Below are 22,358 nucleotides of genomic sequence, written 5' to 3'. Positions count from 1 at the left end.
TTTTTCTAGATATTATGGGCAATTCTTTGCTTATTTATTGTAAAAGTTCATTATATAATGACTCATGGGTCTTTAAAAATTTTGAAAGTTTAGCAACCAGGAAGTCCAAATTCAGAACACATATTTGAACCCATCGACAGGGACTAAACTGCCTGAAAGCAACAGTAGACCTTCACCTCACAAAAGCTCTATTTTCACTGGACAATACAATATAATACAATACAAACTTTCATGACACTCCCTGAAAAGGGGTTTTCAGTAACAATAATAATAATTAATTTACAACATTAAACGTCGAAACGAAAGTAAATCTAAAAGTTACAAGGATGCGGCAATGCAATGATTTATACAAGAGTAAAAAATTAAGCTAAAGAATAGTCGCTAAAAATAACAAGATAAACACTTTATGTAAAAGCTAAGACAGACTAGAAAGGAAAGCGGCGAATAAGTTGGCTCGAAGTTTACGCTTAAAAATAAGAACAGAGTCGCAGAGTTTAAAGGAATTGTCCAAACTGTTCCACAGACTTACTATACGGTAATAGAATGTCCTTTGTCCAGGTTTAGATTTAAATAGGGGGATTTGCAAAAGTTGAGAGCTTCTAGTCGCACGACCGCTTACTTCACCACGTGTTTGAAACTTCGATGAGAGGTAAGTGGGAGCGGAGCCAATCATGCACTTCAAAGCAAACATAATCCGAGCTGGACCCTTAAAACCTGCAGCTGCATTGTTTTTAAGGGCTGGGAACATTGTTCTGTTGTTCGTTCTTTTGCCCTCTCGACCCGCGCCGTATGCAACTGGTATGGCGATCGGAAGTGAAAAGCATAACAAACTTTTTTAACGAAATAACAACGTGCGTCTTGAGAGTTTTAAAAATACGGACATTTTTCCGATTTATTTTTCGATGTTATAATTTTAACACTACAAACACTATACATCGCTGCCTTTTTCAAGCGTTGACAATATAAAGTCAGAAATAGTGAACTTTTTCACAAGTATCCAGATAAAGAATGTATCCCTAGTCTCGTTTTCAGGATCTTGTTCGCGTTTAAATAGGCCATTTAATTGCATTTCCGAGCTGCTTTGAACCTCATTATGGAAGCGAGGCTAAGTGCAAAGTTTTAATTTTGAAAATTAGTTTTCATTCATATACAAGAAAAACTAATTTTCACTTGAAAAGCTTTGCAGTTATAATAGCCTCGCTTTCATAATGAGGTTCACAGGTTCACAACAACTCGGAAATGGCTTATTTGCGCTGCTAGGAAACGGCCTGGTGATGAGATTCCCAAAGTCCTTTTCTCGAACTTGGCTTCAATACCCATTCGTAAGAAAACCGAATTCCGGCGATTACTGAGCCTCTGTCGGAAAAGGGCAATGCCACTGAATAGGAGTAGTTCTGATTCTGTTTTAAAACCACGTTCGTATGCACAATTAACCCATTTCCCAGTGCTTCCTTTGGCTGCAAGGCTAACTGAATCACAAAGAGCGGCAGCTGTGTTTGTCAGCTGATCTTCCACGAGCGAAATGCACCAGCTCTTAAAATAAACACGGAACATGTATTGAAAACTATATTTGACAATCACAGTTGCTACCCTTAGTACACTACAATCTTACTTTAAAACACGTCAGTTTTTCTCCGCTGTTTTACCTTTGGCTTCCACTCGTATGTTTGTATATTCGAGTGAATTATCGTGTGTGGTAATGAACGAAAATGAACATGGGCAGGCTGATTTTACCACAATTGTTCGCAGTGTGAGATATGAACGTATTTGGCAATTTATATCCACTTCTGAAACATAATAATGTATATATGAAATAAATTGTACTTAGTTGACATTCACCGTGGTCTACAGTGTCGAACACATGAATCTCATTAGCGTAATGGTTGTTCACTCACAGTGAACGAAGGCACGCGCTATCCTTAAAAAAATACATAAACTGAAATTTGTATGAAATTATTAGCGAAATATTGTTGTTTTCCAACTGCAATGGCTTAGTTTTCTGAAAGAAATAAAATACTCGACCACGTTTTCCATGAACGACACCTTGTTTGTAAGAAGAAGGTTCCAAGAGATTCGAACCCACTGAACAACTGAAAACCTTTCACCACTTGGATGAGCCATGAAACACTGAAAGATAGTCAATTAAGGGGGATACTGAATATGAAAATGCTAAATAGAAACACGTGCACACGCATGCAGTTCATTTTCACTAATGGTGTACGCGACGCAATTAGCCATAAGCTATAAAGACCAGTTGGTTCCACGCGATTAACTCAATGTGTCAAAGAAACTTTCATGCTTGTCAAAAAATATAGAGATCTTTCATAAAGAGAAGGAGGAACAAGCCCGGGGATGACACTCACAATGGGTCTTTGAGCCGGCGTCTCTTAACATTTTTAATGGGAATTTCCTTTCCTACGCTGAAAACAAGCTTTGGATTACTTTTCCGCGTATAATTCAAGGAAGACTCTCCAAGTTGTCTGAATATAAAATAGCCATATTGAAAACAAAGGCTTATCTTTAAATCTTTCAATGACAAATAAATAATTCTTTAAATCAGATGTCAGAAATTCTATATTTCATCACTTCAAAAAAAAAGAAAACACTTAACTGATTTTAAGCGAAATGTGCTCATCTATGAGAAGAGCAAAAAGGCAAAATTCGTCAAGTCTTAAGTTTGGAACCAAGAAGTATGACGAGCACTTGAAGATTATTCATACAGCTGCGCTAAGTTGATGTTTTTAAACCGTGTGTGAGCAGTCTTCCCACCTTTTGTCTGAGAAAGAAGATTTTTCCGATAAGCTTTTCAATTCTACCTCTATTTCTGAACGCCTCCGTTTCGCCAATGCTGTTTTTAAACATTTCACCAATAATGTTTGTTTTCAAGCAAAACTGGCACACCAGGAAGATTCAAAAATAGGCTTTTTTTTTTCAAATCCGGTCCTCAAGGAGCCGCGAAAAACTTAAAAAAAATTCAACTTCCACCCACTTGAAGAATATTCACAAAACCACTGTCTGATTTTTTTAATCCTTTGTTACCAAATTTCTTTTCTAAAAAAGAATTATTAAAAGCTATCCTTTCCCTTCGATATCCGAAATATCTTTTGTCGCTTTGTATATAGATGTCATTGTTTTCAGTTTTCGGAATTAACTCAGACAGGAATAATCTACCCAAAACTTTTAAAACAGCTTTCAACAACATTTAAAATGCAGTTTAAGACGCTGTTTGTCAACCCGCAAAACAAGACCAATATCATTCAAACAGAATGACCTTTTTCTAATGCAATAACAAGCTTATATTTGTTCAGAAGTTCCAGATATTCGTACACGTGTCAAAATCGTGAATATTTTTCGCATACTGATTAATTCGCGTTTCATTCGTGTACAACGCAATTTTACTGGAAAGATGACGAGCTTTTCTCCCACAGGAGGACCTCTAGTTATTGCCTATACCCTTCTAATTTCAGAGTTTATTTCAATAACAGCAAATAAGCAAGACATTTCTTCTACGAATGTTTGCTCGCCACAGAACCCAGATTGTTATTTTGAAAGGTTCGCGAATTTCAAGATACCTCAAGTTGACCCAGTAAAGGCAAGTATACCAGATCAAAATAAGATCATAAACTTTGATTTATAAGCTTAAACAAGCCTTAATTCGGTTTCTGTATTGTAAACAAAACGTTTGTTTTGATGTGGGTCAAAGCGGGAATCTCAAATGAAAGCTTTTGAAATACACAGCGAGCGATTAACAGTCGATTTACATAGCTTATATACAGAATTCACATGCCACCGAGTAACACTACCTTAACAAATATAATATTGAATAGTAGCGGTTTACAGACCATATATTTAAAGCAATATCACATATTCAGATCCTGATTTAAAGCAACAAGACTACTACAAGATATTTTAAAGGTATTAAGGTTAAAGGGATTTTTCCTTTTATTCAATTGTTTGAACTCATTTATGTACCATGGATCATTTATTTTTTATGAGGAAATATTTGAACATTAGGAAGCTATAACGCTAAACGGTACCTGACTGAAATACTGTTTTCAAAATGCTTTGATTCAATTATTTGTATTGTATCTTCTACTGATCATTTGAATGCAACCGTGAAAACTGAACTATCAGATGTACTCTAGTAAAGGTCAGGGATGTTAATCTTTTGCGCGTAATGCTATTGATATTGCCGTTCAATGTCAGATTCTAATCACACTGAGACAGCTAGGAATGTTAAAAAATTCTTTCTGTAATAAACGCTTCGAAGTTTGATTTTCGCGATCATCGATGGCAGAAGCCGTAGGCCTCCAATATTTCCCTAAGTAATCTGCATTGCTGATGATTTCGTCTTGTCACGTTTTTTTTTTTCACAATTTCCATAATAATGAAAGATTGAAAAATTCGTGCAAAGCTTAAAATTGAATATTACCATTACTATATACAAATGGACAAAGCTAGTTACTTAATCTAACATTTAGATTCATCGATTTTAAAATAAAACTGACAGCGCCCTTTAAAGCTAAATGGAGTGTCTCCTGAGGTGTTGATTCACGGAAATCATCGTACCAAATTAGTAAGGGAAGTAATTAGTGAGATGAAAACAGAATTCGATACGAAATATTTTTCTCCGGTACAATCGAATTTTTGCTCTTTTATAAAAAGGTTTAACCTCCACCTCGGTACGTTGTTCCTCAAGAACCCGGAAAGACTTTCTTTAGAAGAATGTTAGTTGAAATAACAACCAAAGTAATGTTAAGGTTTCTGTCCCTTTAGCCAGCTCTCGCTATTTAACAATTAGACGGCGAGCTCGAGGTTTCTATCGGCTGATAGTTGGCGAGGGGCGAAGCCCCGAGCCAACTATCAAAGGCGATAGAAACCGAGAGCGAGCCGTCTAATTGTTTGAGCATACCTCAGTGATATTTGTGCAATGATGCATGCTAAATTGCGCGCGCTCTGACAAACTGCCGTCTATCGATCGGCATACCTCAGTGACCGACTATCGCGTAACGCGCAATCTGATTGGCTACACAGGTGCCGTCTATCGATCGATAGACGGCAGTTTGTCAGAGCGCGCGCAATTTAGCATGCATCATTGCACAAATATATCAAAATTTATCAAATAAAAAGATTTTTTGGCTTCATAGATCAATCACTGAGGTATGCTAAAACAATTACACGGCTCGCTCTCGGTTTCTATCGCCTTTGATAGTTGGCTCGGGGCTTCGCCCCTCGCCAACTATCAGCCGATAGAAACCTCGAGCTCGCCGTCTAATTGTTAAATGGCGACATACTAGCCGCCATTTTGAATCCCTGGGAACGAGCTTCGGTTTGATTCTCAAGCTTTCTGCTTGATTGTTGTTTATAGGTTGGACATGTTAGGAAGCTGAATTTAATTGATGGAGTTGAGCATGAGATGATCACTGCAGCTATTCACCCTCGTATATTCGGTGAGTAACGTGCACTGGACTACTCTCAACTTCTCTGCTGATGTTTGCTATAACGATCCTCGACGTTTACAAAACTAAGCCTATTTTTCTTTTCTGTAAAACAGAAATTGCTAACTTTTTATCCGATGAGGAATGTGAGCACATCATTAAGTTAGCAAAAAAAGAAGGGATGGAGGCGTCCAGGACACTGAAGGAAGGAATAAAACAGGACACCAGGGCGCTTGGAAAAAACACTAAGAAACATTTTGATGTGTGGGATTTAAACAAAGATGGAGAGATAGACATAGATGAGGTAAAGATAAGGCAACAAGACGTAACCAATTACTGCAAGGAGGTTTAGTTAATTTTTCTGATGCTGCAAGAGAACTTCACCTGAACGGAAAAAAATTTTATTGTTTTTTTTTAACGTTTTTGTGCGCTTTTATTTCACCAAAATGGGCGACTTCGAACGCTGGAAATTTTTCCTCTTTAATAGAACTAGAAATTTCGCTTGCCGGAATTTTTTAAAACGGAGAAAAAGAAGACAACTTCGAGAGGAAGAAGCACATTTTGGAAAATTTACGTTCATCATCATCATCATCATCATCATCATCATCACCACCATCATCATCATCATCATCATCACCATCGCCACCACCACCATCATCATCATCCTACACCGATTTCTTCATCATCATCGTTATCAATCTGACATGTTATTGAAAGATAGTATTACATTGCAGAGCATGCGTAGTCTGTTTGGGATAACAAGCACTAAGTCAGTCATCTTGGATTAGAGTTGGGGCGAGTCAAAACAGCGCGAGTAAAGCTTATAGCTACATACGTTTTACAGTCAAAGATGGCGGCTAAGGGGAGGGTTATGAGCAGCACATGCCGGCACGCATCCGGTCCATTCAATGACCGTTGGTATACTTTTCCGATAGATGATTCATGACCTGGAAAATCTATTGGATTTCACTCCGGACAGACCAACTCTGCTAAAAATGTAAGTATTTCTTAAAGATAGGAAGAACAGATATGAGAAAAAAACTAACTTCTAGCATCCCATGGTCCAGCCTGTGAGCTCATACCTAAGGGAACGTAGGAAAACATAGCATAAGAGCATAGACAACTTTTGGGACCAGATTACGAAGCTCTCCTAGACAAAAGTCTATTTTTGGATTAACAATAAACTTTTCTTATGAATCTGGCCCTGGACTATGAAAAATGTCAGGAACTCCTACAAGGAAACGTTTCTGTCAAAAGAAGGGCTTAATTTTGCCGCTTCTTTACTTGGTAAGAATGACAGAAGAATCACTGCTACTGCCAGCATCCTCAATCCAGGCGATTTCTCAAAAATAAGTCTGTTAACATCGATATTCCTCCGAAGAATTCTTGTTATGGCCGGCTGATGATGAACAGTTTTGTTAAGCATTCTTTGGTTTGTTGTTCTTTTATCTTCAAACAGGTATTCATCCCTAGACCTAGACAACGATCAAGATGGTATGTATATTCCGCAGATCCTTTGAATCTTACCTAAGAATCCCAGAAATAGTACTTTCTAGTCGTCATTTAACGTACGACAAAAAATTAAGGTAGCTTTTTCACATCATTGTTCTGAAAAATTTCCGGTATATCAGGCGCGCGCCATCTGTATTTCGAACGGTTACACCGAAAATTTCGTGCAACTGTACAGCACAACTGAACCTTCCACTGTTACCCTCCCCTCTCATACAGAAACGTAAAGCCAATCATAAAATCGCCAAACAATTTACTTTTGTAATTGCAGAAAAAATAAGTTTCGAGGAATTCAAACAAAGGAATATCCCAGAAATGGCCAAGTTTATTGGGAAGGTAAAGGAAGAACACCCTCATACCAAGAGTCGACACAGCCGACAGGCCTGGATTGAGAGCGCGTCTGGGAGATCTGATAGCGTTATAGCTTCAATAGAGGAAAGGTGAGCTGACGAGAAGGGAGGATAAAAGTAGAAAGCGCTGCTCCATAGGGTTCACATTTTTAGCTGAGACTTTATCCACAAAAACAAACCTTTGTGGTACAACCACAGAGTACCACCTATACAACGTATGAGTACTGCTCAGAAGCCGTCATTTCTATGACTCCACTTAAGGCTCCTTGGAAGCACACAATAAGACTCAATGTTCGACATGGTGACTCGAGTTCAGTTCGCACGCTCTTTGTATGGTATTTGCTCTTTATATGATTTGTGATATTCTCTGCAGAGTGCAGCGGCTCACATCGCTCCCTATGGAACTTATCAAAGCTAGCGAGTACCTGCAAGTAAGTAGTGTTTCAAAATTTTTCATTATCTCAAGTCAAACATTGAGCGGTAGTTCCAGGGAGAGAAACTCTACCTGGCGGATCAGAACCTCTTCCTCTCCACCCCTCCCTCCCCAGGCGCAGGCCGAAACTACTGTCTGCTGCGCACGCTATTTGATCGAACGATTGCTGACCCAAGTCGCCAGCGCCCACCGTTACGATATACACTGTAGTGTAGCGGGGGTAAGTTCGTGCATTGATAGGGTTAACGAGGTCATTTTGGAGCCAAAATTCATAAATCTACTAAATATAGGCTACTTTGTGGCAATGTCATACGGCATTGCTGGGAGTAAGAATATAACTGGGTTTAGTTTTATGACAAAACAGAACAAGCTATAGCTACCTATTATGAAGACAGATATGGTCAAACCCACCCAAAAATTATTTCATATTACATCATGTGATATTTTTTATCATACCCACGCTTATTTATTTCTCTTCCAATAGGTCGTGTCGTACGGACCGATGGGTCACTATAACTGTCATTTGGATTCAGATTTCATTCGACCGAACCAGCCATGTTGTCATTTTCTCGGCAGCGAGTTAAGTCACTGCAGAATTTGCAGGTAGTTCATTTGAGGAATTAACTTCAACGTCGTGAGCAGAAGAGTGCGAATATTTTTGACATAATAAAGAGACTTCAAGAGAACGTTTGAACTTTTTTTCTTGTTTCACGGCAGGTTTGCGACGGTGCTGTATTTTTTGGACGATGTAGAAGATGGTGGCGAGACTGCTTTTCCTATGGCTGACAACAGCACTTTTGATGACGAGGTAGACCATAGACCTGTTCGCAGTTTTCCCGCCATTTTACCACACAACGTTGAATCGTAAATGAAAACTGAAATGAAGAAACGATCATCGCAACTATGAAGCAATTAATGTAGTTGCGAATTAACTCCAGAAAAAAATTGTTTTTACACTTAGCGTGAAAAGAAGTCCCCGTTTGCTTTGGTTTCGCTTTACGTTCTGTGATTGGTTAGTAAAACGCGCGCCACTTTTTCACCCAATTAGAAGCAAAAACAGAACCAATCATGACTTGCCCGTACGCGTTTTCCGGCGCTTGGCGCCGGTTACAGGCCTCGAAGTCTGATTGGTTCATTGCGCTGATTACGTTTGCTGTGATTGGCCAGATATGTCAGTGTCGTAGAACCAAAACCAGGATATGCACAAGTTATACAACAGAGAAAAATCACAGAATTAACTCTACAATGCAAATTTGTACAGGGCACCCTTTAAACCGATTTCAGTGAAATTTAAAGCGGGCAGAGGTTTTCTAAGAAACGGTTCTTACATTGTTACGTTGCAGAAGTGGATGCGTGACTCTGAAAACGTCTGCAATTTGGCCAAGAACTGCTACAAGGCGAACGTGGTGGTTAAACCGGAGAAAGGCAAGGCCGTCCTGTGGTACAACCACAGGGTTGACAACTCAACTGGGTGGATGGGTGAGCTTGATAAATACTCTTTTCATGGAGGGTGTGATGTGAGGCGGGGTACCAAGTGGATTGCAAATCATTGGATCAGCTTGAGCGAGGACAGAGGAAAAGATATTCGAAACTGGATCGAGACAAGTCAGTACGAGGAAGAACAAAAACAGGCGACCAGCAATTCTGGTAATGAATCGAACGAAGAAGCTTCTCACCAAGAACTGTGATTAGTATTCCTGTAGTGTCTCCATAAATGGCACGTTGAACGTAACCACCATCTTGAATTGTTTCGACACGGTTTACTTTTGAATGGTTTGACGTATACCATTTGCAGAGGAGGAAACCAAGCTTTCTTTTGCATCTTCTCTCCTGGTTTTCCTTTCTTTTCATAAAAATCCACTTGAACACGCCCATTGGCCTTCCTCCTTTTCAGTTTCCTTCTCATCTGGTGCAATCCAGATCTCTCCAACATTGCTTCGTGTCCCAATCTATTTCCATCTTCTGTTGTTCAATAGTTCACTGTTGACTTAGAGCATAGAATCTGCTGTACTTAATAAACCTTGTTACAACCAATGCTATCTTCAAACCAGCACTTTCTTTTTCTTGGCAACTCTTGAAGTTTTTTATTTAAGATGGCAAAAAAGAATACTAAAAAGTTCTACATCAGACTTAACTTCGCTTCTGTTACACTCAAGATTCAACTCTCATGTTAATGATACGCAGGAACAAACAAGCTGTGTTTGTCAAGTGTTCACTGACTTAAAGAAAAAAAACTGGAAAGTTTCAATAGATTTGCCTTTTTCCGAACGTAGTAGTACTTATTGTTAAAACGATACTTTAGTTGCTATAAACATTTTATTTAATAAAATTGTGATTATTCAAATGATCAACCTCTCTTTCTTGTTTCTTAAGAAATAAAAATGTCCAATTTTTAATGACATATTGAGTCTGTATTGTACCGGGTAGTACCCTTCAATTGCACTATTCTTTCTTCACTGTTTTATAAAATTATTTTTGAGATTTTTCCCTAAGTTGAGCTTGGGCCTTCTTGGAGTGAGAGGTTAAAGTAGCTTTCTTAACGTTGAAGTGTCATTCCACGAAAATCGAAGAAATTACGGCCTTGCAGTCGATCGCTTACTATCTTCTTCGGTTTTCAAGATCGCAAACGATCTTGCCATTGCCAGGTTAGGAAGTCTCATTCCGATCGTTTCTGGGAGGCTCTACAGCACTGATGACTGATTTATAGTCACGTATTTCTATTCAAAATAAACAAAAGAAAAATCGAAGAACTTGTTGTCTCTGTCGGCTGGCCCTTCATCAGTCAGAGACGAGTGGTTAATGTGTTTCACAAATCTTACTGTTTCTTTATCTCTGTAAACCAACGCCAAGGAATTTTCTTGAGGATGGACTGTTAACAGCTAAGAAACAAACAAAAAACCTTAAATGAAGAAATGAGGGGCAAAACACTGAGGCGGGTAAATGGTGAGACAGGTATTTTGAAAAAAATTTGAGAGTCCAAAAATTACGTGTAATTTACTAGGAAGGGTAAAGTTTGCGAATTTTTTGTTTTTTGTTTTTTGGCGGAGGAGGGTGGCAAGAATCGCTGCCTTCGGAATAGTGTTAAGGTAGTTGCTCAAAAGCAATTTTTCCTTGAAAAATCTGGATTTCACAAGTTTTCTGTTCTTGTGTGCACGATAAAATACAGAACGTTTCATGTGGTTAATAGTATTTTAGGTTAGTTTAGTTAGGGATGATTTTGGTTATATTTCATCTTTTATCTCTTTATAATCTTTGCTGAAGGCTTTACCGTGTATAAATAAAGTTACCATTACTATTACCATTACCATTACCTCCTTGTTTAAAAACTGGCAAAACAGTTTTTGAAGTTTACTAAAAACATGTTCAACCTTTGCTCGTGAAAAAGTCAAAATTGACACAGCGCTTGCCAAACAACTTGCTCATGTGGAACCAGTCTTCCTTTCCCAGGAATGAACATAAAGAAGGGGATATCTTGAAACAAAAACAAGGATATAACTCCAATAAGACGATAATCGGTTACTTTATGACAACGATCTTTACCTCTTCATCTTCACCGCTTGTTAAATACGTTGTATAACCACCATAATCACTCTTCCAGCCTGAAAATAATTGAAATAAAGAATGGCGCAAGATTAGAAAATCCTGTTCAAATACACAACTAATCGAAACAAAACAGCAGGAAAATAGAGGACTGTTTACTGGCTAGCTACAGTGTACATGCGCCTCTCTCCGTCTTTTTTCTGCAGTCACTACAAAACTTGTCTGGGGATTTTAACATTTGGTTGACCGATTCTATCATATTCTATCAATTCGGGACCGACAGGAAAACTCTGATTTCCAAAGTTTCAAAGATGCAACCCCCTCCCCATATCAGCCGTAACTGTTTTGGATTACATTCACCTCAAATTTATGAAATGCCATGAACTTTCCGGCGCGAGTGGAAAAGTTTCCTACCACGAAAATATTTTTTAAAAAATTTGTGCGTACTGCACAGAACAGTTTTCATCTAAAATGCGGACTAGGATTTGAATGTCAATGTGTGGCATATGAAACAAGAACGGTTCATTTCGATGGATATATGTTCGGAGATCGAATGATTATCTTCTTTCGTATGTCGAACGCAAGGAGACAAATTTGGATTGTTTGTAATCTTGCACTCACCTTTTCCACCAACATACAGCAAAACATCTAAGGCGAACTCAGCTCCTTCAGGATCAGTGTCATGAACTAAGGAGTAACAGCCATGCGTCCAGTGACGTATGCTACCATGGCAACTTGGAGCACACTCCTTCTTTTTATCGTTATCCTAGAGAACAAAATATGTCATCTAGATCATCTAGAGCGCTGTTTATAGTTTATAGGATAATGTCTACTTATTCATTATTCTTCATGTTCAGTAAATTTCAACCCTGAGGGCATTGATGTTATTATTATTATTAGTGTATAAATACAGTCAAACCAATGAAATAACAAAGGAGAAGAATGTATTATCATAAGAATAAGGACTTTTTTCAACCAGAGAGTAGCTCTTACATGAGTACCTACTGTAAAGTGAATACAAGAGAAGTAGGTACACGCATAAAAGCTGCTCTCTGGTTGAAAAGAGGTCCTTAATCTCATGATTATACATTCTTCAATCTGACTGGTCACCAGCTACATGCTAATCAAAAAATGGTCATAGTGCTCTGCAAAAGTCCCTTGAGGTTAAGGAATCCAGGTCCCGCACTTTGACAAGATCTATTGTATTGTACATCTTATTCTAAGATGGCTTTCAATTGGGCAAAAAAGGTAAGAAACACCTGCTATAGAGACCTTTAGTTACCTTGCTTTCTTCATCATGGTCATCCTCACCACCACTGCTATCATCATCATCACTGAGTGGTACATCAGCCATTTCCAGTCCGGTCATTGTTCTAAGTAACTTGAACATTGGTTGAGACTGCAATAACTTGGTCAACTGTTGTAAAACAGGTGGAACAGACTCCATGTCTGCTTCCTCAAAATGCCTACAAAATTTCAAAGGAAAGCAACTTAACATAATTTACACTTTTTATTCATTGAAAAACAGTGGCCCAAGACAATACCTTTTATTTGCTGGTCCTCTCCACTTCCATTCCACTTTTTCATTACAGAGTGCCTCCAGCACTTCCTGGTATTTCTTCTCCTGTAGATATTAAGTGAATCAACAGTAATTATGTAACTCCAAAAGCTGAATTTGTAAGAAAATATATGTTATGCATTTGATTAGGTTAGTTCTTTGGTATCTGAAGTATATGTATATATACAATATCCTAATTTCAACCTTGAGTAAGTGAAGAAATAAAACATTATTTACATTTACTGAGATACAAGGGATGAGAGGTAAGCAAGGGTTTCCATCAAAGGTACATATATTGGTGAGTGCTATCAATAAGGTGCAAGATTGTGCATGCACTCAATATAACTAGTATTTACCAGAAGAAATTCTTGTAGTTGTATTTCTGATTCATCTTTAAATCTTGCTCTGATGTCTTTTACAACACCAGTATCCAGATACATTGGGTTGACCCAGTCCATTAGTACCTCGTCCTAACAAAACATGGAAAAAACAAGACACAATTAGTGTTTAAGACATGTACCACAAAGATCGGATTTAATGTCTTCCAATAAACACCTACTCACATTGATAAGAAGAATTTGAAAGAGACCAGGGCTCCCCTTTTGGTCAAGGGCAATATACAGCTCCCAGGGGGCCAATTTTTTAATTGAATTAACACTTTTTTGCTCCTCCTTCACCTCCCCCTCCCCTACCATTCCCTTTGCTGGCACTCCCCCCCCCCCCCCAGCCCCACTGCCTTATAAAGTTAGAATGGACCCTATCACAAAGAAGTGTTTTTACTCCAATAAGCACACCTCTACGATCTATCATGGTTCCTCAAGCATCATGTTCTGAAACAAACAATCCTCTTTGAGGCCCTAAAATAAAATTGCTACATGGGTACTAATTCATTTTATACAATAGGGATATGTGAAGGAAACCTTTTGAAGATTAATGGCATCTAACATCTACTTTAAAGCCAGCTACAGTGTATTTACCTCCAAAGCACAGGGTCCTTTTGATTTAAGGTGTGGCTCTTGATATGGTACAGGCCTGTCAATATTGTCTCCATGGAACCATCCACTGATGGACAGTCGTGTTTTATTAAGTGACAACACTTCAGACACCTAAACTAGCACAAATGAGAGCAATCAATGGTTGAACCTGCAGTGCTTGTAAGCTATTTCAGACTGCAGAGAACAGAGAAACTTATGACACAGCAAAGATTGTACAATTGAAAGTTAACTTATAACCTTTGCTATATATCTTAATGCTCTGAGTTACAATGAAACCCTGGCCTGTATAAGCAAAATAATGTAAAACATTTATAGCAATGGAAAACACACAAGGGGTATCAACAATGAATTTCCAAACCTGATGAAATGAAACATGAGTCACTTCAAAGAAAACCAGCGAGTTCCATTGAGGAACTAATGATGTTATTATCTTGTGTGGCTGGCCATGTTCTGTGAGAAAGACAAACAGATAGTTGGATATTTGAATTGTGTCTTAAAATAAATTTATCAAGAAGTTATATTACAGTAATGTTCCTGTTTGTATGCTGGCAGAGAAGGAGGAAGGAGCATGTCTAAAACTGCCAGTAAGTTACAGACATATTTGAATAATTTTAGAACTTACCATCTGTTGAAAAGAGATCAAGGGTTCCTACAAAAATAACCAACAATATTGATTTTAATAAAATAAAGTAAATGAAAACAAATGAAAGTTACAGATCCTTCTCCTATAAATAACTACAGAATAAATCAACAGATAATCAATTTAATTCACCATCAGTCTGCACATTTTAAGGTGTTACATTTAGTTAACAGTTACTACTCAGTATACTGTGGATAGTAAAATTTCTGTTCTATAATGTGTCCTTTATATCTTGTGTTTCAGTTTTGAAATATTGTATTAATAAATGTTATTTGTTGCTATTGTTAAAAAACAAACATGCACCATTTATCATGTATCATACTCCTCAAGTGAAAGATTATATTATCAATAAATACCTCCATCACAATCCTGCCAATCAGGTGGAACCAAGTAAAAAATGTAAGCAATTCTCCTTCCTTCAAGCTCATCATCATGACACAGGAGGACATCTTGTAAATAAAACAACTTCCATTACAGACACTGACACAGTTATAACAATTGAGGACAAGTTACTTTACTAGTTGCTTGAGATTTGGAGGTCAGTTGTTTTGAGCTCTGTAGCTCTTTATAAGGAAAACGTTGACACTGAGACCAAGTCTTGTGTTTTCTTCATCAAAGAAGTTTTTCATAATGGCCCTCAAATTGACTCAGAATGTAGAAAATGTCAATTATTTCAGTAGGAGATAACTTTAAAATGTTCATCGAAGGGGTAGAGAGAGCATGCCCTTAAGATTCTCCTAAGGAACTATGCTCTTCGATGAGCAGTATAAATGAACCTTACGGACATACATCAGCAAATTTGCCTGAAATGATTTACTGGCAAAATACTGGGGTATATGAACCAAAAAAATTATCCCATTTACCTGTATGTTCATATTTAGCACATGACATGTCCACCTGATCAGTCAGATCAGTAAAACCTGTTATCTCATGAAGCCACTTTCGGAAATCATTGTATAAAACATTTCTAAAAGGAATAAGAGACAAATATGTAAACTAAAGCAACACTTTTTCCATAACAAAGCTAAACCCAGGACATTTATGTCCAGAAATGCATACAATGGCATTCAACAGCCACTCATGAATGTGTAGTTCGAGAAAAAAATCCATACCCACCCCATGGGAGGTCATTGGAAATTTCTTGTAGGAGAGGGGTCTTAAAAGTAAAAAATTTTAGAAGCAAAGTATGAAGCTTAACTGGAATATCCTGGGGGAGGGGGGGTGGAAAACATATATCTTCTGTGGGAGGAGTGTGTACTTTCTGGAACTGCACAATCTCAAAAATGTGTAGTTCCAGAAAATATCCATACCCCCACCACGGAGGGAATTTCACATAGGACCCCCCCACCCCCCAGGATTTTCCATTTTTGAGGTATTTTTTTAATCCCCCCACCCCTTCGGAAATTCCTCAAATACAGAATACACCCCCACCCCCCTCTGGAAAAGTTTTATTTCAAAAGAACGCCTCAAAAATCAGTTTGATGTGAACATTTCAGAAATATCAAGAAATGCCTACACGAGGAGAAAATATGCGTTATTGAAGAGCGCGCGCTGTTCAATTTCACCGGTAGACCGTAAAGTTTGCCAAAAGCTCTTGATACTGAAATAATTGTTGTGTTTTATATTTACCTGTGGTCATTGACATCAAACTTTACCATTAGCTTCGCTGAAGATTTTAAATCTAAATTATTGGAATAAGTCCCGCAATGCAAAAATGTTCATTTAATTTGCAGATATCATGTTTACGTTCCTATGCAAATTTGTAAGAGATCAAAAGGATTATCGCTTTAGTTCTACTCAATCGATATTTCTCATGGTAATCATTCAGTCTAGTTATTTCAGTCAATAGTTTTCCTGTTGAATCGGAATAGCTTGGACAAAATAAGCATTAGCAGGGCAGGGAGACAAATTGACCTTTCAGATCGTAACTTGAAACCGCAGACGAAATGGAGCCGCAAAACGAAATTAGCATGTTCACGTACGTTCTTATGCAAATTTTGTATGAGATCAATAACGCATTAAAAGAATGTCGAATTGGCTCTATTTTGTTGAATTTTGGCATAGAAATTAAGTTAATAGTTTTGGACTTAAAGTTGAAATACTTTGGACGAAATAAGTTTTAACACGGGTCAGTTTTGACAAACCAGTTATAATTGACCCCGGGAATTGACCTTTGCCCGTAACTTTACACAGCATACAAAAATAACAAACAAATATTTCAATGTTTTATGTAAAATTGGGGCTTTCACTTTGTTACGAAAAATTGTTGCGTGACCGTATGCTAATTTACTCTAGAATATTCTTGCATATTTAATTAGTTTTGCATCATAGTGACTAAGCAGTTTCTGAAGCCGTTTACGTGTGATCCTGTAAATAGATTTTATATTGTAATGTTACTTTATTTAGTTGCGTCGGAAAGTTCTAGAATCTTACGCTCATTAGTATATAAGGAAATCGGTTTAGCTTTTAGAGAGGTTGTTGTTTATGCGAAGAGAGTACGTATTTATTGTAGTGTGACAAAGGTCACGTGTAAAGTTTGGCAGAGGCCGTGTTTATTGAAGTGTGACAGAGGTCGTGTGTATATTTGGCAGAGGCCGTGTTTATTCAAGTGTGACAGAGGTCGAACTGTAATTTACAAGCCTAGCGTGTGCTTGTTGTGAAGTTTTGTGTTGAATTTGCTACGCTCATTTGGAATAAATAACCTTGTTGTTGTTCCGACAACCCTGCGTTCTGTTTAGACTACGAACTATTCGCCACTCACAAAACGAACTCGTAACATTGGGGGCCTGTCCGGGAGAGTGGAATTCAAGGAACTGTTTGTTGTCTACCGATAACCAGGAAAGGATCGCAACTCGGAAGGAAGTAACTGTGCCGTGGAAACAAGTGGTAGCAAGTGAAAGAGCCTTGGAATTCTAACGCTGTCAAATGGAGAAACTTATGCAACTTGGTAAGGAGTTTGGACTGGAAGGTGAAAAGCTACTCGAATTTGTGCGTGAACAACAGAAGTTGGAAGAAGAGAAAGAAGAAAAACAAAGGCAGTTAGTAAAGGAGCAGAAGCTCGAGGAAGAAGAGAGAGCAGAAAAACAAAGGCAGTTAGTAAAGGAGCAGAAGCTCGAGGAAGAAGAGAAAGCAGAAAGGCAGAGACGTGAGGAAGAAGAGAGGGAAGAGAGACGCAGACGCCAGGATGAAGAAAGGGAAGCGAGACGTCAGGAAAGAGAAATTAGGAAATTACAACATGAAGCTGACCTCATGAGACAGAAGGAAATTGCTGAGGCCGCCAAGAGAGAACATGAGTTGGAACTTGCTAGGTTAGCAGCAACGAATGGTGATGGTCGTACAGCAGAGAGAGATGATAGAGCTAAAGCGCCGAAACTTCCAGCGTTCGTGGATGGTAAAGATGATTTGGACGCATATTTGCAGAGGTTCGAGAGATTTGCAGATACAGCCAAGTGGCATAGAACTGGATGGGCATCAAAGCTCAGTGCTCTGTTGTCTGGACGGGCACTCGAAGTGTACTCACGCCTATCTGAAGAAGCAGCTAAAGATTACGGTAAAGTCAAGATTGCGCTGATGAAGAGATATGATCTCACAGAAGACGGCTATCGTCGTAAATTCAGAGCGTCTAAGCCGGAAGTTGACGAAAGTCCGGACCAGTTTATCGTGCGACTGGACAGGTACCTGTTACGGTGGCTAGAGCTTTCGGATACTGAGCGAACCTTTGACGGTCTAAAGGACTTGATAGTGAAAGAACAGCTTATTGATTCCTGCCCTAAGGATTTGGCCATTCACCTACGAGAAAGGGCACCTGAAACCCTAGCACAGATTGCGAAGATCGCTGACCAGTACTTAGAGGCCCATGGTAAGCATTTGTTTAGCCCAGTGAGCAGAAAGCCGGTATTACCGCCTGAGAGGGAGGAAGCCAAGAACACACAGTCTAATTCAACAGCCCTCCAGTGCTTTAGGTGTAACGCTCGTGGTCATAGAGCCGCCAACTGCCCAACCATAGGAAAAAGGTGTTTTCTGTGTGGCAAGCAAGGACACGAAGCTAGAAACTGTCGATCAGGTGGACGGAGATCCGGAGGACAAAGTAAGGATGGTAACCCTGTGCAACGTGGTCAAGTGAGCGCCAGTTGCTTAGTCCAGCAGACTGAGAGTAAACCCACAGCGGAAGAAGTTAAGTCCTGTATTAAAGATGAGAAGCTGCTGTTAGCCTGTGGTAAGAAGATTCCATTATTGAGTAGCGCCTGTGTTGAACCTTTGTCTGGAGTGAGAAGTAAAATGCCTGTAGTGAAAGGTAGAGTTGGAGAGAAGTCTGTTGATGTCCTGAGAGACACTGGCTGTAGCGGAATAGTAGTAAAGAAGGATCTTGTGTCTGAGGATCAGTTCACTGGCGACTTTAATGTTATGCTGCTCATCGACAACACGGCAAGGAAAGTGCCCATTGCAAAGATTGACGTTGATACACCTTATCTCAAGGGCCAAGTGGAAGCGCAGTGTCTTCCCGATGCTGTTTATGACTTAATTGTTGGTAATGTACCAGGCGCGAGAGCTGCTGACGACCCAGATCCAAGCTGGCAAGATCATGTGCAAGAGGCGTGTGCTGTAACCACGAGAGGTCAAGCAAAGAAGGCCGGAGAACGTATCCCATTGAAGGTACCGAGTACTAAAGAAAGTCCTGTAGTTGATAGAGAAAAGCTCAAACAAATGCAAAATGATGACGAGAGCTTACAAAAATATTGGGAGCGAAATGATGTAGTTGTGAGAGGCCAGGCTGAGATTTCATTTGAAGTGAAAGGTGGAGTTTTGTACCGCGTCTACAAACACCCTTACGTGAATAATGGTAAACCCCTGAAGCAAGTTATGGTTCCTGTGCAGCTGAGAAGTCGGATCATGGAACTAGCTCACGGATCGCTCATGGGAGGTCACATGGGAATAAAGAAGACGGCTGATAAGATTCAAAGCGCATTCTATTGGCCAGGTATTCAAGGGGACGTGACTCGTTACTGCAAGTCATGTGATGTATGTCAGAAGACGGTTAACAAGGGTTCTGTACCGAAGGTTCCCCTGGAGAAGATGCCATTAATTGACAAGCCGTTCAAGAGAGTAGCAATCGATCTGGTTGGGCCTATTGGCCCCCCGAGTGAAGACGGTCATAGATACATATTGACGTTGGTCGACTTTGCAACCCGTTATCCTGAAGCTGTCCCGCTCAAAAACATTGATACGGAGACTGTGGCGGAAGCGTTGGTGGATATCTTTAGTCGTTTAGGAGTGCCTGAAGAGATCTTGAGTGACCTCGGCACGCAATTTGTATCTGAGTGTATGAAGGAAGTGACACGGTTGTTGAGCATTAAACAGCTCACTACGACTCCTTATCACCCTATGTGTAATGGCCTGACGGAGAAGTTTAATGGAACCATGAAGAGTATGTTAAAGAGATTGTGCAGCGAGCAGCCGAGACAGTGGAATCGTTACATCAACGCTTTATTGTTTGCGTATCGTGAAGTTCCTCAGGAGTCTACTGGTTTTTCGCCGTTTGAGTTGCTGTATGGAAGAGCTGTCAGAGGGCCGATGTTTATTCTTAAAGAGCTCTGGACGAAAGAGTTGGAGGAACCTGAAGTAAAGAACAGCTACCAGTATGTGTTTGAGCTACGTGAGAAGCTGGAAGATACTCTCAAGCTTGCGCATACTGAACTTCAGAAAGCCCAGCACAAAGGCAAGCATTACTACGATCGTAAGGCTAAAGTCAGAAGGTTTGCACAAGGAGATAAAGTATTAATACTGCTACCGACCGACCATAACAAGCTTCTAATGCAGTGGAAAGGTCCATTTGAGGTTAGTGCAGTAGTGGGTCTCAACGATTATAAGGTGTGTGTCAAAGGAAAGGAGAGAGTTTACCATGCCAACCTACTAAAGAAGTATTTTGAACGAGAGGATTCTGTACCCGTTGGAGCAGTGGCTGTCGAAGTGAACGCTGACATTAGTAAGAGCGGACATGCTAAAAATGAAGCAGAAGAAGTTGATCCTGTGGATGGTGTTGATTTTTTAGAAATTGGTGGATATGTCGCTAAAGAGTCAATCAAAGATGTGGCTACTGGAGATAACCTTACTGACGAGCAAAGAGCAGAGTTCAAAGACCTTGCAAGTCAGTTTCAAAGCTTGTTTACAGAAGCACCAGGTACTACAAGCTTGGCTCAACATCATATAAAACTTACATCCGATCAACCAGTCAGATCAAGACCTTACCCAGTACCGTATAGCCTGAGAGAATCGCTGAAGAAGGATATTACAGACATGATGAAGATGGGAGTTATAAGAGAGTCAAGTTCACCATATGCCTCACCTGTCGTGGTTGTTAAGAAAAAAGACAACACAAATAGGATATGCGTGGACTACCGGAAATTGAACAAATTAACTGTGTTTGACCCTGAACCTATGCCGACTGCCGAGCATTTGTTCCAGAAGTTGAATGGTGACAAGTATTTCACAAGAATTGATTTGAGTAAGGGCTACTGGCAAATTTCTATACCTGAGGAAGACATACCGAAGACCGCTTTTGTGACGCCTGACGGATCATACGAATTCCTGAAGATGCCGTTTGGTATGATCAACTCCGCAGCGACCTTAAAGAGAGCCATGAAGAAGCTATTGCATGGAATGGATAACGTTGAGTTTTACTGGGATGATATTTTGGTTCACACCCGTACGTGGGAAGAACACATCAAGATACTACAAGAGTTGTTTACACGATTATTAGCAGCCGGAATGACCATAAGACCGACTAAATGTCTTTTTGGAGTTAACGCTGTTGACTTTCTCGGTCATCGTTTGGAGGGAGGTTTAATTGGTCTTCATCAAGACAACGTGGCAAAGATTAGAGATGTTCCAAGACCTACTACAAAGAAGCAGATAAGATCGTTCATGGGTTTAGCCGGATATTATCGAGATTTTATTCCCAACTTCGCAGCCTTAGCTGCCCCGCTGACAGACCTCACGCGCAAAGGTCAACCGAACAAAGTCGAATGGGGCGAGGCACAAGAGAAAGCCTATCAGAGTATTAAGGCCCTCCTCACAAAAGAACCAATCCTGCAGTTGCCAGATCCAGAGAAAACCTACTTTCTGCGGACTGATGCCTCCGACAGTGGTATTGGTGCTGTACTAATGCAGGAACATGATGGCAAGCTGTTCCCCGTTTGCTACGGTAGCAAGAAATTATCAAGTGCGGAGCGTAATTACTCAACCATTGAGAAAGAGTGTTTAGCCATTGTGTGGGGATTCAAAAGGTTTCACCTGTATTTATACGGAGTTCCCTTTGTACTACAAACTGATCACGAACCGCTGAAGTATATCAACAGTGCGAAGTTCGCTAATGGACGGCTCATGCGTTGGGCTATGTTTCTTCAGAGCTACAACTTTAGAGTTGAGGCTATCAAGGGATCCGAGAATGTAGGAGCAGATTATCTGAGCAGATTAGAGGAATAACTTTAGAGACATTGGACTACCTCCTCTCTTTGCGCTATTTAATTAATTTTTCGTTGTTAGTAGAAATTTAAGAAATTTCTTCTCAAGAGGGGGTTATGTTACGAAAAATTGTTGCGTGACCGTATGCTAATTTACTCTAGAATATTCTTGCATATTTAATTAGTTTTGCATCATAGTGACTAAGCAGTTTCTGAAGCCGTTTACGTGTGATCCTGTAAATAGATTTTATATTGTAATGTTACTTTATTTAGTTGCGTCGGAAAGTTCTAGAATCTTACGCTCATTAGTATATAAGGAAATCGGTTTAGCTTTTAGAGAGGTTGTTGTTTATGCGAAGAGAGTACGTATTTATTGTAGTGTGACAAAGGTCACGTGTAAAGTTTGGCAGAGGCCGTGTTTATTGAAGTGTGACA

At 39.4% G+C, this 22,358-nt stretch overlaps 3 protein-coding genes across 4 annotated transcripts in view; 2 read left to right on the top strand and 1 right to left on the bottom strand.

Moving 5' to 3' along the window:
* Positions 1–358: 358 nt before the first annotated feature.
* Positions 359–9,981, top strand: LOC146468469 (transmembrane prolyl 4-hydroxylase-like). Its single transcript, XM_085124564.1, has 10 exons — positions 359–3,592; positions 5,369–5,450; positions 5,555–5,742; positions 6,374–6,435; positions 6,898–6,932; positions 7,219–7,387; positions 7,671–7,728; positions 8,215–8,333; positions 8,448–8,538; positions 9,074–9,981. The coding sequence occupies exons 1-10, from the start codon at positions 3,407–3,409 to the stop codon at positions 9,416–9,418; spliced, it is 1,335 nt and encodes a 444-aa protein (XP_084980690.1). The 5' UTR covers positions 359–3,406; the 3' UTR covers positions 9,419–9,981.
* Positions 9,982–10,106: 125 nt separating this feature from the next.
* The window catches only part of LOC146468467 (prolyl 3-hydroxylase OGFOD1-like), a 13,844-nt gene continuing 1,592 nt past the window's right edge, over positions 10,107–22,358 (bottom strand). The window contains exons 5-16 of one of the 2 annotated variants that reach the window (XM_085124563.1): positions 15,327–15,430; positions 14,820–14,912; positions 14,446–14,472; positions 14,182–14,273; positions 13,806–13,934; positions 13,185–13,298; positions 12,815–12,894; positions 12,553–12,736; positions 11,892–12,036; positions 11,271–11,329; positions 10,431–10,609; positions 10,107–10,394 (exon numbers count right to left, since the gene is read on the bottom strand). In XM_085124563.1, coding sequence (XP_084980689.1) covers positions 10,448–10,609; positions 11,271–11,329; positions 11,892–12,036; positions 12,553–12,736; positions 12,815–12,894; positions 13,185–13,298; positions 13,806–13,934; positions 14,182–14,273; positions 14,446–14,472; positions 14,820–14,912; positions 15,327–15,430 — 1,189 coding nt within the window. In that variant the 3' untranslated portion in view covers positions 10,107–10,394; positions 10,431–10,447. Of the gene's footprint in view, positions 10,610–11,270; positions 11,330–11,891; positions 12,037–12,552; positions 12,737–12,814; positions 12,895–13,184; positions 13,299–13,805; positions 13,935–14,181; positions 14,274–14,445; positions 14,473–14,819; positions 14,913–15,326; positions 15,431–22,358 lie in introns of both variants that reach the window. The other variant, XM_085124562.1, reaches the window with a different exon arrangement.
* On the top strand, positions 17,011–22,150 carry LOC146468468 (uncharacterized). Its single transcript, XM_085124392.1, has 2 exons — positions 17,011–17,505; positions 17,581–22,150. Exons 1-2 carry the CDS (start codon positions 17,389–17,391, stop codon positions 21,943–21,945), a joined length of 4,482 nt encoding a protein of 1,493 aa, XP_084980518.1. The 5' UTR covers positions 17,011–17,388; the 3' UTR covers positions 21,946–22,150.

This window comes from Pavona decussata, unplaced genomic scaffold, assembly GCF_977016875.1.
Source record: "Pavona decussata unplaced genomic scaffold, jaPavDecu1.1 SCAFFOLD_130, whole genome shotgun sequence".
Classification (NCBI taxonomy): domain Eukaryota; kingdom Metazoa; phylum Cnidaria; class Anthozoa; order Scleractinia; family Agariciidae; genus Pavona; species Pavona decussata.
Note: the sequence above shows the minus strand (reverse complement) of the source record. Positions and strands in the feature narration are given on the sequence as shown.